Here is an 18591-nt window from a genome sequence, read left to right on the forward strand (position 1 = left end):
TCATTTCTTGAAATCTAAGGAATTCCGAGATATGGACTTCTCAGTAAAGTACCCCTACCTCTCTTCTTTTAGACCAAATATCAAAAAACGCTAAAACATTTGTTTAATTTCTAAAGTAATTGAGAAGTGTTGCATAATAAAATGGTAATATTTCTAAATTATATAAATTATTTTCATAAATGTCAATATGGTTTTAGGAAAAATCGAGTGTCTTGAATGCTGTCACTGATATAGTGGTAGAAATTCAAGAATGTCCGATTAACAGTAAATTTGCAACATGATTTATTGATTTGAAGAGAGCATTTGATACAATCAAGCATAACATATTGCTGCAAAAGCTAGAGAATATAGAATTCAGAAGCATATGGATCTGTCTAATAGGTTACAATATATATTAGAAAATGAAAAAGAAAGAAATAGTGTAAAAAAAAAAAAGTGTTCTACAAGGGTCCATATTGGGACTGTTACTCTTCTACTTAATCTAAGTAAATGATGTACATCTACTTCAATTAATAGATAGAATAGCTTTATTTGCTAAAGACAGTAAAGCTTTATTCATTTTATGAAGCAGACACTATAGAGCAATTGATATAGGCGCTCGTATATTATATACATTAAGGAAGATATATCTACACTATATCATTGGTTTAAACTCTTTATCTTTAAATTTAGAAAAGTCAAATCATATATTTTCTCATAAGCCGTCGTCGAAGATAATTTTCCCCAATAAAATTGGTATTAAGAATTTGGAGGTGAAAACAAATCGAATGTATAACATACTTAAGGATAGCAAGGATCAACATCTGATTTAGAAATTGCACAGAGGTTTAGAAAAGAAGATAGCTCCTATGTGTCGCAGACATAGCAAGAAAGTTTACAAAGTTGCATATACAAAGTCATCTGATGTATTTGTGTATTGTCTGAGGATACACTGAGAAACCTAAAACACAATCACTCTTAATATTAGGAAAGAAAGCCATAAGAGCTGAATATGGTCGTTCAATGTACTATTCAAGCAAGAGTTTATTTATTAAATAAAATACAGTGTCATTTGATTTACTAACAAAACTTCATTCTGGTATGTATGTGCGTAATGTACTTACACGTAATGTACATAATAATTCACTTATAATAAAGAATAAAAATATCCATAGTTATAATGCAAGAAAAAAGAAGGAAATTAAAATTGATAATGTTAATTCAACAACTTATGGTATAGATTGTGTTAAGCATGATATCATTCAAACTTAACGATACATTACTCAAATATAGAAAGGAAATAAAATCAATCCCACTATTTAAAAAGAAATAAAAAATTCCTTTGAAATAAATATATTAAATAAAGCAAAACATAAGCTGTAATGAGAAACTAATATGTAGAAATATTGATACATAAAAACAAAAAATATCACAACATAGAAATATTCAGTCCAATGCTCGTTGAGACAACGTAATTATCAGTCTGTACTTTTCATATTTTTCGATACCTGTCAATATATTATATGAAAACTCCGGATTAACCAATTCCTTTTACAAAATAAACAAATATATAGTGTGGGAAATCTGGATGCTACCGATTTGTCTTTCAATAATTATTGTCTAATACAAAATTTAGGAAATTCATGTATCCAAATTCCGTTAGATAAGTTTACATTTTTTGTTATTATGTAATTGTAACCTAATAATGTATTTAACTTATAAATTTACCATTTTTGTTATGTAATTGTAACCTAATAATGGATTTAACTTGTTTTTTTATATTACAGCATTTGTTAGTTTCCACTGGCTGTTGAATGAATTTAATGCAATTGGAAGTCCAGTGAAATTATGTAGGTTATTGCGTATTCCTATCTTTAATGAATTCTTAATGATTATTTTAAAAGAAAAGTTTAAGTACCCAATGTTACGTCTCTCAGCTTAAAGGAATTCTAAGACATAGACATCTTAAAACATTTAAACATGTGTGTAATTATTTTAAATGAATAGTCAAGATATAAAATGTCATGTCTTAAAATTTAAGGGGTTCCGAGATATGAACATCTCAATATAATAATTGCAATCCCAATCTCTTTTTTCTTCTAGTCTCTTTTCTTCCTTGTTAGGTGAAATACCGAAAGCTACAAAAATCTGCTGCTACTTTTGATTTTTGTTTTAATTCTGATCCTCTTAGAGCGAAATTGGTAACAGGAAGCTATATATATATATATATATATATATATATTTACTGGAAGTCTACCATATTTCACAACATAAAGCGTAATTCACTCGTTTAGTTGATCAATTGCACCATTGCAATACTTTTACTATTCCACAAAGATTGGATAACAGAATATAAAAGGTGTTCCAACAAAACCGACGGAACTAATATGTCTAATAGAATAACATTTTTTTAAAAAGAATAATAACAAATATTTTTACTTCGTCATAAAGGGTAAATATTTCGATTTCAGAGTGCAAAGTTTGATTTACGCAACATGTTTTATAGTTGGCTTATACACTGTACTTATAAGTTCTTTTGAGTACCTCCTCTACCTGCCACATCTCCTACGAAACTACTGTCTTGCTTCATGAGAAATTCCCAGGTCGAAACCTCTCTGTCATAATTACGACCAGAACAGGCCAGCTAGGTCACGTAATCTTATTCCTTGCGAGTATTTCCTATGAAAGTTTCAGAAATCGAAGCCCTAGCAAACAAACCCTGAACAATTTGAGAACTCATGGAGGAAATTGAACACATTATCAGCAAAATGTTGAGAATGTATGTGGAAAAGTTATTTTAAATTTCATCGAAACAGTGAAGTTCTGCAGAGCAAGTCTTGGAGGACACAAATGAGATTTCGTCTTTTATTTTTAAATGGGAACATTTACCTGTTGTAATGATGTAAAAATAGTTGTCTTTTTGTAAATATACAGCATTTTCTTAAGCATATTAAATCCGTAGCTTTCAATGGGATACCCTTTATTATGACACATGGAGGAATCATGCTGTCAGAAGGAAAAGTATGCCCCCCCCCCCGAAAAAAAAATACTACGATTGAAATATACAAACCAAATAATAGAAGATACAGGAAAGAAACACTAGAACTAAATAGGTTAGGAATTAGATTTCTCGGTTTTCGGCATTGATGGCCATGTTAGCTCGTCACGTATTAGGAATGACGTCCCTCGATGATAACACTATAGCCGAAGAAAGGGAAGGAAGAAAGGATTGGGGAAGGAAGGAAACCTATATGTTAGGTACCATCTCGGTATTTGCCTGGGGTGAATGAGAAAAACCCAGAAAACCTCAATTAGGATGGCAGGCCTGAAAAAGCTTTTACACGTTTTCGACCAAGTGCTCCCTAAAATTAAATAAAACATCTGGCTCGAAATAAACTAGAATAGAGAGATGCATCAACCCAATCAAGAAATTGTTGGCTTAAGAAAGATATCGAATTACCTGCCGAAGAATAGTGAAAAAATTAACACACAATACTAAAGAAGTACATTCTAACAAGTAAAGGGTCCAAATGAATGAATCGAGTTGCGGGATGAGACATAGTGTGCCTGATAGAGGATGTGAAAATATGTGTATGTGCAAAGTTATAGCGGCTGAACGCGATAAGAAACGGAGGGGGAGGGGGTCAAAGTTGGTGGGAGAAGGGCTATGCTATATTATAGAAATTCATCAAATAAACTGTTAAATCGTAAAAATAATGAAAGATATACAATACAAACGGTGGTAGTTTCACATAGTGTCGAAAGAAGAATTGGCGGAGTAGATCATGAACCGCCGCCGCCATCTTGAAATCCGCCATTTTGAAATATGTGATATCTTTTGAAATAGAAAGATAGTCATGTAATATATCAATTAGGGCCAGAATGTTCTCAAAAATCAATTATGAACTTTAATGATCATTATCTGTACTTATTTGGAAGATTTAAGATCATCTTTATAGTTATTTACGAAAATCTAGGAGACTGATACTCGTATGTTGAAAGTTTGGATTATCATGAAAACATAAATAAGTTAAACATACCTACAAGCCAATAAAACTAAAAGTGAAATTTGATATCCACGTTGTATATTATTGCAGTATTATTTATGATATTACTTCCAATTTGCTGCATATAGTGCCGAACAGAACTGTTCCGATCTGGAAGAACCGCTTCCGCTTAACGTTTTTGTTTTTGTTTTGTTTTGTTCTTGCGCTTTTGGTCGAAAACAATGTTGAATTTATATAGTTATATTTTGTTAAATGACATACTTACTAATATAGATCCTAACACAATAAAATCTGATAGATTGGAATGCCGTTATTACGTACTGTACGTAAACCACAATATTTTTAACCACTTGCTATATTTTTCACTCAACTTTGTTCACCTTCGTAAGCCATAGCAACTTGGGACGAGCGTAGCATGTGATATCTAAATGAAAAGGACTACTGCAGTCAAATACGGCAATGAAGTTTTAGCGGAAAATAAGTTATCGGGTGAGGTGGCTTCCTCGAGTGTCTATCGTGTCGCATTATATTTGATTGGTTTGTTTCAAATATGAAGCCTTCGATTATTGTGACAATGTTAGCACAGGACACGATTATTGTCCTCCGACGATGGATCATCATTGCAAGTTCCGAATTCGCGAACTAACATTGTCACAATAATCGAAGACGAATCAATTACGAATCAAACTTTCAACTTACAAGTATCAGTCTCCTAGATTTTCGTAAATAACTATAAAGATGATCTTAAATCTTCCAAATAAGTACAGATAATGATCATTAAAGTTCATAATTGATTTTTGAGAACATTCTGGCCCTAATTGATATATTACATGACTACCTTTCTATTAAAAAAAAAAAAAAATAACATATTTCAAAATGGCGGATTTCAAGACGGCGGCGGAGGTTTGTAATCTACTCTGCCAATTCTCAATATGTGAAAATATTACTATTTGCATTGTGTATCTTTCATTACTTTTACGATTTAACAGTTTATTTGATGTATTTCTATAACATAGCATAGCCCTTCTCCCACCAACTTTGACTCCCTCCCCCTCCGTTTCTTATGGTGCTCAGCCGCTATAACTTTGCACATACACATACTTTCACATCCTCTATCAGGGGCACTATGTCTCATCCCTCAACTCGATTCATTTATTTGGACCCATTACTTGTAAGTACTTTCGCTAGGTTTCTCATCAGATAGGAGGGAAAGAAATAGGAAAAGAAAAAGTCATTCTAGTATGGAACTGCTTAAAATTTCTAAAACTTATTTCAGTAATACTGGTGGGTAATTAAAACAACTTTCCTTACCTCCACCACTTTAGCATCGCAGAGTGGGAAAACAAGTCGCCAATCTTGACAGGGATGGAAACTTTTTCAATATACAGTATCGTGTAAAATTTAAACCTTCATTTCAATTCGCTAGCACTTCATGTCGTTGAGAAGACATTGATTATTATTCATGTACTAAAAGTTTGACTTTAGTCGTATTTTTAAAATTGAATTTCTAGAAATAAAAGCTCATTGGTTATAATGTTAACTTCCATGATTCTATCGTTTCAGAGTCGGAAGAGATTGTGAATCAAACCTATACCGTTGAAATTCTACCATTTTTGTTTTTAAAGTAAGAATATCTGTTTAAAGGTTCGGATCCAGGATTTTCTCAGGGGGGATGCACCAATAACTACCAGTACATTTGAATTGAATTGGAATTTTTTAAATGCCTTTGGGCATCTATGGGTGAATTAGGAAATGCCCTGGAAAAGCTAAATGTCTGTTCTCGGTGAATCTTTTTCTTTCAACTTTTAGAAAATTGACTTACGCTATTGATTTTGCAAAACTTGCCTTTGTTTTAAGGCCAAACGGGAACATGGCAGCAGAAATTTTCGGAAGTGTTGCTATTTTCATTTCTAGCTTCTCACTTTAGGTAGTGTATATTTACAACGAAGGGCGGGGGGGGGGGGTGCACGTGCACTTTTGCACCCCCTAAATCCGGCCCTATCTGTTTATAAGAGGACCAAACGAGACACGGATTGTTTTCCTTATCATTTAAAGTTTCGTCATTATCATGTTAGTGCTCTGATACTTTTCCCAGATAAATTATATTTGCTTTTGGCAGATGTTCGGAGGGCGTATACCAATTGGTTGGTATCATGTCATTTATACATATATGTTGTGACAGACATTTCATATTATACCTGTGATTTTAACCGTAACATTAAGGCATAAAATTGAGATAAAGAGACTTCAAACAAAAGCCTAAATGATTTTTATTTTAATTTAACATTTATAAGCATTAATATCATGAAAAATGTCTTATCTTAGAAAAAACGCAATGAATAATTTTTTCACGTATTTACAGGTAAAACCTATTCCTAAAATAATTTAAATTTGTGAAAGTCTTCTAAATTCCGTGCTCTCTTCACATACTTTGTAATGACATTGTTGTCGATTTTGACCTCTTTCTGAAGTCATCAAAATAAAGATTTCAAACATTAATTGATAATTCGTGAACAAAGCCTGGATTTTATATATTTAATTTAAGGTATTTATAAACTTTAAATAGTTCTGTGTAGAGTCTTGAGTACATATTGTACTCCAGAATCATAACGAAGACATACCTGAAACACAATTTACACTTAACTCTCACTTTGCATTTTATGGATTTTAAATCCTTGTTTTTATATTTGAGCTCAGAAGTCCGGAACGATTCTCTGAAATCATCCGTTAGTTCGTTTCTCGAATCTGAAAGAAAAGACTTTTTCATTTGTATAATCGCTAATAGTTTCTTCTTGAATCTCAAAATCTTTTTCGTAAGACTTTTCAGAAAATGATTGCCAGGAAAGTGATGGCGTCGGATTTCTGTAACGCACAAGTTGTTCTGATCGATTTTCTGCTCAAAGGACAAACCATTCATGTAGACTATTATTCAAGTCTGTTGCAGTGCCTACGACAACAGATTTAGTTGAAGCGAACTGATAAACTGGAACGTAGTGTTATTTTTCTTCATGACAACGTGTCGTGCCATACTGTCATTCATTCCAGTAACTATGTCTATGGCTTTAATTTTTTCAAACATTCCACTATTCACTCGACTTGACACTTTCGAACTGTCGTTTATTCTCTGCCATAAAAATAGCTTTGAAGGGTAAACGTTTCCTCACAGACAAGGCAGTTATGTGTTTTATAAATTACTGGTTACACACTCAGAAAGTAACTTTGTTATATATATATAACGAATTAGAGAAAATGGAGTACCGCTAGAAAATGTGCATTCAATTAGAAGGGGACTATGTAGAAATGATATAAAATTTTTACTCGCTATCAAGTCGCTTTCCCTGTCAGGCCTGCAAAAATTCCAGCCAACCCTCGTAGAAATCAATTACTTATAGCAAAGATTATAAAGCTCATTCATGACATAAAACATTTTTATTTACTATAAAATGTAAATGGTATTATAATATTAAAATAACTTTAATTTTAAATTAAACAAAATAAAATTTATTTTTATTTATTCGAAATATAAAAAGTGAAGAGAAAATATAAAAGGCAATAGTAAAGGAATATAAATCTAATTAATTTTGAGACTTCGTAAATAGGAAATGTCCCCATGCCGTAAGCGTTGGTGGACCAGCGATGGGCAACTAACGACATCTCGCAAAAAATTGGCACCCTGCGGCGACGATCCGCGGTGGCCCCACTTCCGTTTTGAAAATTATACCACCAGCGGCAGAGACGCGACGAAACGCCAACTAACCACAAAATTACTCCCTCAAAATATACTAAATCGCCTATATGCGTGATTTTTTATTTTAAGATGAGGCTGAAAAACACTATAAAAAGTATCTCGGAGTGGGCGCGAACCACCAACCTTGTGATATTAGGCGCGTGTTCTTCCAATTTCCCCACGGAGGCGATGAAAAAAATCTCACTTGTAGAGAAATAAATCCTTGAGGTATTTTTTACTGGGCCAATCAGAGTGCTCCTTTAATCGTATATATATATTTGACAATAACCGTTTGGGATCAGATAAAATCTTTCCGCCATGTAATTTTATAACAAAATGACGTGCACGTGTTTACTTTATTTCATAGTTCTCCCATATTAACTTTCTAATGGTCGGCGATTGTTGCCATCTAAATTCATAAAATTACACGCACTCATCTCAAGATTTTCCACTTCATGATGTAGAGGCAGGGGTCACTCTTGACCTCCGGATCTCACTTTAGGAACAATTCGTCAGGGAAAAATAATATATAATAATGGCCACATGCACATGACTGGCGATAGTTCGTGTTTGTTCCTTCGCAATTCTCCTCGACGAATTGAATGGGTGCGGACCAAAATGAAATCCTCGCTGCTAAGTAGTGGTAACTTCAACACAGCGACTTTAGGTATATGTTTCAACTCGACGAAATCCTGAAGCCAGTGGTACACTAGCGGCAATCCTTCGTCGCGTCTCTATATCGATGATCGACGTTTACCGGCAAGTGGGCCACTAGGTGTTGGCGACGTTTACTTGGTCTGAGTTACAATTGATCTGAGCGTCTAGAATTTGTTTTTTCTAAATGGAATGAACAATCATTTGATAATTTCAATAAGGTGTGAAAATAATTTATTTCATAAAAAAGTGAAGCAATCCATTTTGTTATTAATGAATACACTAATTAACCCTACAATGCATAGTGGGACAGATACGGGTCATAATGGTAAAAAAACTGTGCTTTCCTACCTAACGGTATGTAGTTGTAGTGTATGTTGAACCAGATTGGGAACGTTCGAAGTTAGTTGTAATTCCACAGTTTCCACATAGATGGCACTATTAAGAGTACCAGTACTTTCGTTATTCATTTTTGTTTTCTCTTGCAAAACTACTTTTTCACAAATTTTTTATATAGAAAATCATGCATTGTAGGGTTAAATTTATTTCAAAATTACAATTTTACTTCCTCATTTTATTCAAAATGAGAATATAGAACTCATGAGAATTGGACCAGTTGATGGAAACTTGTAAATATATCGATAACTAATGGATAATAATACTAAATATATTACCATGACAACAATAGATATAATTGTGTGTTATTGGCTGTCACATGAGGGAAAATGATTAGGACTCCTAGAAGACGTCTCAGTTTAACCAGGACAACCGCTAATTTACATTATCAGTCCCACCAGGAATTATTCGGGACCCAAATTCGCCGGTTTCCTTCCTAAACATATGTTATTATCATTTATGTGATATTTAAAAAAGTAGCTTTTATTAGTCATTAGTACTAAATTGATGACTAACATACCCTCTGTCACTAATTTTCCGTGACTGTTGACTTATTTTTTAATTAATTCTGATATTTCAGTAAGAAGCGAGTGCATAACTGTAAATGTTCATAGGTTGTCCCAGATTATCTGGGATTTTGTTTTTAATTACTTAATCTAAAGAAAAAATATCAAACAATAAGATCTTGGAAGGTTCGAAATTTACCGTAAAAATATATCTATAAAATAAAATAAGAAAAATAAGAAAAATGGATTTTGCTAATTGGTTTTCGACTGTCGTTATATTTTAGATATCAAATTTCGTAGCTTTTATTTCTTTGTTGTAGTAAGTTGATTACGTTGCAGTAGTGCACTGATCCCTAATTAAGATCTTTTTTTTTTCTTTCTTGTAACAACACAATTATTAATAGATTCAAATATTTTAACCTCTTCATGATAATGGTAAAATGTCGGGTTCCGAGTTTCGAAATTAAGGAATTTCCAAAAAGAACTCAATATTCTGAAATATTGTGGGATGTTTGTGTAAATATTTATAAACTGGAGAAGGAAAAGTGCTGATGTAGTTTTGGTGCACCACATTTTGAAAGATTTACAAGTAAAATTGAATACTTTGCATGAAAAGACATAAACAAACTTCTACAGGCGACAGAATTAAATGCAAAGTAATATAGCTGTATTTTAGGTTTACAAGTGTAGAGTTACTAGTGTAAAATCATTACAAGTGCTTTACGACGGATAAAATATGCTATTTTTCAACGGCGATATAGTTTTGCACAGTGTAAAGAAGCTGTATTTTATATTTAAAAATGGAGCGGTACCAATATGAAACCATGACAAGTGCTATTGAAATTCCTTTACTTTTACTTCTTTTTCGTACTGTCACTTACGCGTATACGCACCATCACTGATGCGTTTATTCCCTTCGGACACACATCTATGCTGTGTGCGTGCTCACCAGCTTCGCCCTACCTGACGCGTTTAGGTAGCATTTGTGCTTTTTAGATTTGTGCTTTTTGCACTGTAATTTTCGACAGTGCAAAAGAATCATAAAGAATTGTAACGAAAATCATAAAAGAATTGTAACTTTTCAACAATTACTTTTGGTGGGCCCCTTGAATTTTATCTATACCAAGTGAGATATTTTCATGTCGCCCACTGTAAATCTTTTATGGGACAATAGGAATATATAGTGAAAGAATTATATTTTTTTCAGCAATTATTTCGATTGTGCGCCAAAAATAAACCTGCACGAAAGGAAACGTGACAAAGGATAATGCCTTAGTAAATCAACCGAAAATGAAATGGTTTCATGTACCTCTTAATATTGGGCCCAGTAATATCAAAATTATTACCAGCGAGGCAAATGTTGAAAGGAAAAAAAATCACACAAATTAAATAATGAATTTGAAATTCATACTGATCCGGCACAGAGGAATCCATCTTTAACCGATGTCGAATCAGAGGAAATATGATAGCACATTAGAGTTCGTCGGAGAGACCAGGAAATATGATCTTGTTTCTCCATGCCATTCTTACTGGTTGATAATTTTACTGAACTTTTATACAAGTTAACTATAAAGCATTATTATTATTATTATTATTATTATTATTATTATTATTATTATTATTATTATTATTATTATTATTATTATTATTATTATTATTATTATTATTATTAACATGGGTTTATAAATGGTATATCAGTTATTACAAATTTGGCATGCTTTGTTCATAGTTTGTTCTCTGTTATTCGAAGTGAAGCTAAGTACTTTATAAATACCATAGAATCTGTTCAAAACAATTTTTTAACCTGGTTACGATGGAAGTTTAAAGATTTCAAAGATATGAGTTTGTCCTGCATATCTAAAGATATCCATCTGTTGCCTCTAACTGATAGGCGGTATATTTTTGATTTGAGTTTTTTTCATAATATTCTTCATGGCGTATTTTTTTTTTTTTTATTATTAATGGTTTATGGATCATAAGAATTCCTTATCGTAATGTCAGAAATTTAGTACCTTTTGTTTCGAATGTTTCTACCTTGAAATGTTCAATTTATAAAACTATAGATACAGCCAACAAGTATTAGTATGTTCTAGATATTTTCCAAAGTAACTTTGCTAAAGTCCGTTCACAATTAATTAATTTCTAAAAGACCTATAATGCATTCCTAATTAACTTGTCAGGTGCCATTTGAAAGATCCTTTTATTTTTTTTTTAGGTTTTTTTATTCTCTCGTCTTTTATTTTCCTATCATCTTTTCTCATCTATGCTTAATTTCTTCTTTTCTATGGATACTGCACTTTTATCTTGGTCTTGAATTCTTTATTTGTCATATGTAATCTTCTTTTTTTTTTTTTTTAATGCTCATTTGATTGTCGTCATTATAATTACTAGCCTTATGAATCAGTATATTTTACTTGATGTGTTTAACTTAGAAATATTTATTTTCAATCTGTAATAGCAGTCTGAACTTTTTTCTTTCAATATTTTGTAAACTGTTTCAACTATACGGTAAATAATCCATTTTTGTATTTTATACTATATACTTATTCTATATGGTATACCTTTTCTATATGCATATTAATTATGCTTATTCTTTTACTATTGTTATTTTTGTATTTCCCAGTTTGTAACAGATACTGCATGTTTTTATGCTATTTTTTCTGAACTAATATTTTATCCATTTCACCTATTTTTGTATGATCAGTTGCATGTTATTAATTCTATTTGCATGCGCCCTATGCTTGTAAAAACACTTTTTTTTTTCTTTGGGGCACTTGTGGTTTTATTTTATTTTATTTTATTTTATTTTTTTTGCTTCCAATAAACATATTTCAAATTATTATTATTACTATTATTATTATTATTATTATTATTATTATTATTATTATTATTATTATTATTATTATTATTATTATTATTATTATTTAGTGAACTTTGGATGTTCATTAACGTCCCTAAAATTATGATAGTGTAATATTACTTAAAGTTGTAGATTTTAAGTTGTACTCTTTCTAGATAGCAAATGATGCTATTTCACGGGGCAGCAAATTATATTGGATCAGTTCTGAGAAAATGTAGTATTGAAAACAACACTGTTGTGAAAAAATTCAATCCAAGAATGCATTTACTACATACATAACACCAACAGACAGAAACAAAGCTTACATCCCACATCGCTAACATCGAAGGATATCAAGGAGCTCTTCCAGTTTGACGTTTGGTTGATTACAAAAGATAGCCACGTCATTCGTCAACATAGTTGTAATATCAGGTTAGCTTACCTTACATGCATCTTAGAAAGCTAACAATCATTCAGAACATAAGCGAATTATTTTATGTATTTTTACAGTAAAATAATGTATATATCTATTTAAGGGAATTATTCATTACATTGCCGTTATTAAATAGAGTGTTTGAGAGCAGCATAAAGAGAGCGTTCACCGGGCATCCAGAGGCTCCAGTCTACCCCTAAGTAACCATTCAATTCCTAATCCTATCATTGTTTACAATTCCAACATCATTTCACAATCCCGACTAGTAAGAAAACGACAAGAGTTGATTTAAATTTATTATTATACTAAAAGACGTGTTCTTTATCTCACCAATACAGATGAATAACTTAAATGTTTTAAAATATTCAGAGTTATTATGAATGTTATAATAAATTTTTCTGATATATTTAGACATTCAATACCTCCGTATGCGGAGGTTTGATGGTGAAAGAAGGAACACCAAAAATCACGCTTATGAGGCCATGTGCGTGAGTGTTGGGGGAAGAGAACTTGTTTGGCCTCCTATCAGCTTATCTGGAACAAACCATAGAAAGTTCATAGCTACTTTTCTGTTCCTTTAGCTACCTTTATCTTCCCATACTTTTTCCTACCTATCTGATGAAATATTTAGCGAAAACGTTGATAGTAGTGTGCTTTTAGTGTTTTGTGCTTGATTTTCTAATTTTTTTTTCTTTCTTTCTTTCTTTTCCTGATGGTACGCAACTCTATGCAGTATTTGCACCATTTATCTGAAATTTATTTTTCAAAATGTGATTTCTTCATCCATTTTTTTTCAATGCTTATATTTATGAAATGAATGCTTCAATTAAGATCGATTTGAAAACTGGAATAAGAATATATTAAATGTATTTAATATATAATACGATCAATAGATGTCAGCACCTGCTAATATCTTCCACTTGTTTAGCTTTTAATGCTTGCCTTCGCAGCCAATCAGAACGCATAGAGAAACAAATTAGTGCTGAATAACGGCACCTTGTTTTACAGAAAAGAAAGCTGTATTTAATTTGTTTTCTATGCCCGTTTTGACATTCGTTTCTATACTAATAAGTTACTTAGAACTACATTTCTTTCTTTCTTTTTTATAATTGTTTATTTAGAGCTGAATTAATATTTATGGGAAATTCTTACTTAATTTTGTTGTAGATGGGAACCTGTCACGTTAGTAATTGCCATCTATTTTAATATTGAAACGGGCCATAAAAGTTGTTTAAATTTTAAATTGCCCCCCCCCCCGCCCCCGACATCGATGCATTAATAGTCGCATTAATAATTAATAGTCTTTAATAATAACGGAAGTTTCACATGTTTAATCCTCTAATATATTTCTCGTTGCTTAAATTTACGCACTTGTGTGTGTGTATGTAAATAACATCATCTCTCTTTTTGAGTTATTGGAAAAATATTATTAAAGAGGGATTTTTACCAGAAATCAGAAAACTAAAAAGTAAAATTAAAACCTGTTGCTTTAAGTATTTTCCTGCTAGCGAAATACATTGTATATATGTGCAGACACATTACAGCAAATAAGATTAGCATCAGGCGAGAAAAATAGCTTTTAAATTATATTTTCCGGGTTTTTGCCAATATTTCTGAACAAAGGATTTTTCTAATGGGTTCAAAATTTCTGGAAATTTTACACAGCACAAGGAAGATAGGTATTTCAATGAAATAAGTATTTGATTTTAACATATTAACTATAATAATTCTGGCTCCATTATTTTAACACTTCCTTGCCATAAAGTGAGAACTTCATAAGATTGCTTAAGATAATTTAAATGCGTTTATATTAATTAATCTAACTAGGATTACATTTTAGTATCTTTTGTAGCCGTAACTCCATTCTATCACGGTGCTAACTTTAAAGGAGTGGTGCACATATATTTGCTGCCACAAATTTTCCCCATTCTAATACAAGAAATATAAGTACCCAAGAATCTTAACTGGAAACTAGTAAATATAAAATAGTTTTCATTTTAAAAGCATAATGTAGTAAAATATTCGAAAATTCCAATTTTTTCCAAGCTTGGAAAAAAAACTGTAAAAAACTTTTTTTTTAACCCAAAATTTCCGTATTTTTTTCAGGCCTTCGCAACACTACTCTCAACTACTATTATTATCCAAATACAATAATTTAAAAATGCGGCTAAAAAAAAAAAAAAAAAAAAAAAAAAAAAAAAAAAAAAAAAAAAAAAAAAACGCAACTCTGAAGTAAATGGGAATCACTGTAATTGAGTATACTTCACCGGAATACTCATGATGCGGCAACAGAATAACTGTTTTTCTCCATATATTAATTCATTTTTTCTATATATATCAATTTAAATTATGAAATTCGACTCGCATAGGACTTGTTTCTTAGTTCTGCCGGAGAGTCAAAGCTGAGTGTGATAGCTGATCACTTAAAACCAGCCTCAGAAACATGGTAACTAAACTTTGAAACGACCCACCAAGCGATAGAGAGTTAGTTAATTTGATTGTTTGGCTATCAACTGACGTCAGTTACACGAAAATAGCAATAAGAATTCTATTGGATTAGCAAGCAGACAAGTACTCTGACAGAAGACAAGTAGTAGATCATGTTAATGGTGCTAAGTATTTACGGCATCTACGGCATCTTTATTTTCTTGTTTTTACCTCATTGATACGGAATTATTCTTGATTTTTTAAAAATGAACTCGAGTTTTAATGATGTGATTTATTGATTTTCTCTTCGAGACTAACTAAATGTATCTTGCTTTTCAAAAGACCACTATAGGTGTTACCCACGAGACGAAACGATACGAGACAATCTTATTTCGAGACAAGACGAGAAAACCTTATTTCGAGACGAGACGAGAAAATCTTATTTCGAGACGAGAAAAAACTAAAATTGAGACTAGACGAGAAATAAGGTTGTTTCGCAATAAGGTAGCATAGACTGAGTTAGGTAGTATTCGTGCTTTTCAGTGGCCCCTAGCACAGGGTGGTTGGTGTTTTGCACAAGACCTCTTAAAATAAATCTGCCCCAGGGAATGCAAATGCACATTTCACAAAGGTAAGAGTGCACTTTTGCAGAACAAGTGATTTTGGGTATCTTTTAGTTTCTTTCCCAATGTAGCAATTATAAGATCTCCAATGTTACTTACTTAACAAAACATATGTGAGCAAGCGACAGCGAGCGAAGGAAGTTAGAAGCCCCGCAGGGCTCCTTTAGGTATGTTTCCTACGAATGTTCTGCACAAAGTGCACTCTTTACCCTCAAGCAAAAATAATTGAAGAAGGTACAAAAGGTGAATGCTGAGAGAACGAAGTATGGGTAACCAGGGCAAGAGTGAACACTTTTTGTAAATCAAAGAATTGCGGTGGAATGGTGACAAAGAAAAACGTAATATGTTCTCTATGTGAAAGCCTGTTATCTCTAATAGCATATACAATTTAATTGCGGCAAATCAAGCAGAGGGTACAGAGGAATAACATAGTTTTGACGAAGGAAAAATTTTGTACTCTTGCCCCATATGGTGGGGTAAGAATTAACAACGGTTGGGGCAACGATGTACAGTCGAATCAAAACATAGAAATGTAGGCATAAACACACACACACAAATACAATGAATCATAGATATATATGTACTGGTTACATGGAACTAAGGAAGTTATAAAATACCAAACAGATTAGTGTCAAATGGAACTGCCAACAAATGTTACAGTACTGTATATTATACATGTTATAATTACAAAATATGAAAATAGGATAAATCAGTTCAACATTCATCACGAAGCACAAAAATGTTACTTGCGGTGCACAGAGTGGTCACACACGTATACAGACTTCCTTTGATTAAGATTGGAACATTATTCGTGAGACCACTCGTTGCATATGATACAGCAAATTCTCATTTCACCGTTTGGTGTATCTGAAAACAATTCCCCTGAATTGGCTGGGCGTCATCATGAGTGTGGATGACTTTGATGCGAATTTCTAGCTTCTTTTGTGTTCCCGTGCGACATGACATATGCTCAACAATTCGGGCTGCGAAATTCTAAACGATAATGCAAACGTTTTGTTACTAGTCTATAGCCGCCAACTTCTGTCTTACGTTTGCAAATGTTTTTTTACGCATGTTACATGTTGGCTCCTGCATTTTCTTTATCCAACTTTAAAACAAGCGGCAAGTGTGAACGTTAACACTTGCCCCGTACACTCTTGCCCCACTTCAGGTATCTTCCAATAATTGCCTGCCATCTCCCGCCAGAGCACTTTTTTCTTTTGCTTACTAACTTATACAGCTTTTTCAGGAAATATTTCCAATCCTGCACCTTCAGCAGAAACTACATTATAAACTGTGACACTTGCCTACGAATCTTTTATTTCTTTCCTTTTGCAACAAACTTTCTACTCTGCTGCTGTTCACACTGCACGCACAAGGCTCCTCTCCTTTTCCGTTTTGACATGTGTCATGCCAAATTAATTTTCAACATTCGCTTGTTTACCGATGTTGCCACTTCTTCGTCAATAGAATTTTCACTCTTGTCCTGGTTACCCATATATAAATTCATGAGATCCCATGAATTTATATATGAATCCATATAATCAACCTGTGCGTTATATAAAAATAAAACGTAAAGAATAGCTATATTCAAATAGATTTGAAGAAATCAGTAAAATCACATTCAATTACTTCCCAAGAAAACAGAAAAATGACTCTTTATACAATCCAATGGGCTGAAAATCAAAGATTGCGCGGCTACTGAACACTCTTAAATCATGAAAACTCTAACAATAATCTTCTCTCTTTAAATTCCACATAGGAGGTTAGAAATATTATGTGGTTATAGAATAAATGACCATCTAAAATACTCCTACATACCAGTTTGGCTAAAAAGAACCTTTTTAACTTAAGCGTAGGAAGTAATTTCCATGACTGTGATTGCTCAACAATGGGCAGAGTACGTACTATTGAGTAATGTTAAACATGAAAAAAATAATTAATTACACCTACCTAAAACCAAGGGTAAAATCCGCATAGTGCTTGATTTTTGCTAACACCTCACTGTTGGCGAATTCTAAAAAATAAACAAGGAGAATTTTTCGTTAATTTAAAGATATTTCTAAGCAGAATATAAATCTATATCTAAAATAGAGCTAACAGGTGTAACATTCAATTTTAATACATTAGTCATTACTTGTAATTTTCAATTATCGATTTATCATATTTAAAATCAGACTACACCAAGGATCTTATAAAATAGAGAATCTGCCCATATGTATCTTCATCCTATAAAATAAATGAAGCCAAAAACACCCGAACATCGGCACGTCTGATTGGCTACTCTCGTTTCCGCCATCGTCTGATTGACTACTTGCGTTTCCGCCATGATTGTTGGCTCAAAACATTGCGATCCTATTGGACGGAGTGGGCAGAGTAGGGGTGGCGAAACTGTGACATATGGCTTCAAGATTTTGTTGTAAGGGTAGATCATCTATTTTATAAGATCCTTGGACTACACGGTGCAATTAATCGTCCTAACTTTTTCGTAATGATGATAATCATAGGTATTATTTTGGCTATATGGACATCTGGAACACTGACGATGAAGTTTAAACTATCAGAGGTTCTAATTTAGTCAGGACAGACATTTCCTTTCCCATTTTTTCTGATTTAATTAAGATAAACAACTTTATTGCTCTAACTTAGATTTGTTCTTTTTCCTTATAAAAAATTAAGTAATCTATGATGTTTGTTCAGGTGCAACAGACTTGCGCACACTTGAGATCCAAGATTGCGCACACTTTTCAGTTATACAGATCAAGATCCAAAAATCCAGGTTTGCGCAGTTTTTTTTTTACAACGTTGCCAAACTTAGATGTTTACAGGGTGTCCCAAGAGTAGGTATACAGTACAGTACTGATCAGGCTCATTGCATTTTATATCATTTTTTATTGTTATCTTTCAGATAGGCTTAGTTTCTTTATTATTTGTTTTTAATGCGTTTTTACTTACATCTTAAGTTAGAAAGAGCCGAAGCAAATAAACCCATAAACTAGA

General features: G+C 32.5%; 1 protein-coding gene across 2 annotated transcripts in view; it reads right to left on the reverse strand.

The window, feature by feature from the left end:
• The window catches only part of LOC145673263 (uncharacterized), a 190224-nt gene that overhangs the window by 12972 nt on the left and 158661 nt on the right, over nt 1-18591 (reverse strand). For both annotated transcript variants that reach the window (XM_081742795.1, XM_081742794.1), the window contains exon 2: nt 17545-17608. In XM_081742795.1, the coding sequence (XP_081598921.1) occupies nt 17545-17569 (25 nt within the window). In that variant the 5' untranslated portion in view covers nt 17570-17608. The remainder of the gene's footprint in view (nt 1-17544; nt 17609-18591) is intronic.

Source organism: Thermobia domestica, chromosome 16 (genome assembly GCF_964235325.1).
Source record: "Thermobia domestica chromosome 16, izTheDome1.hap1.1, whole genome shotgun sequence".
Classification (NCBI taxonomy): domain Eukaryota; kingdom Metazoa; phylum Arthropoda; class Insecta; order Zygentoma; family Lepismatidae; genus Thermobia; species Thermobia domestica.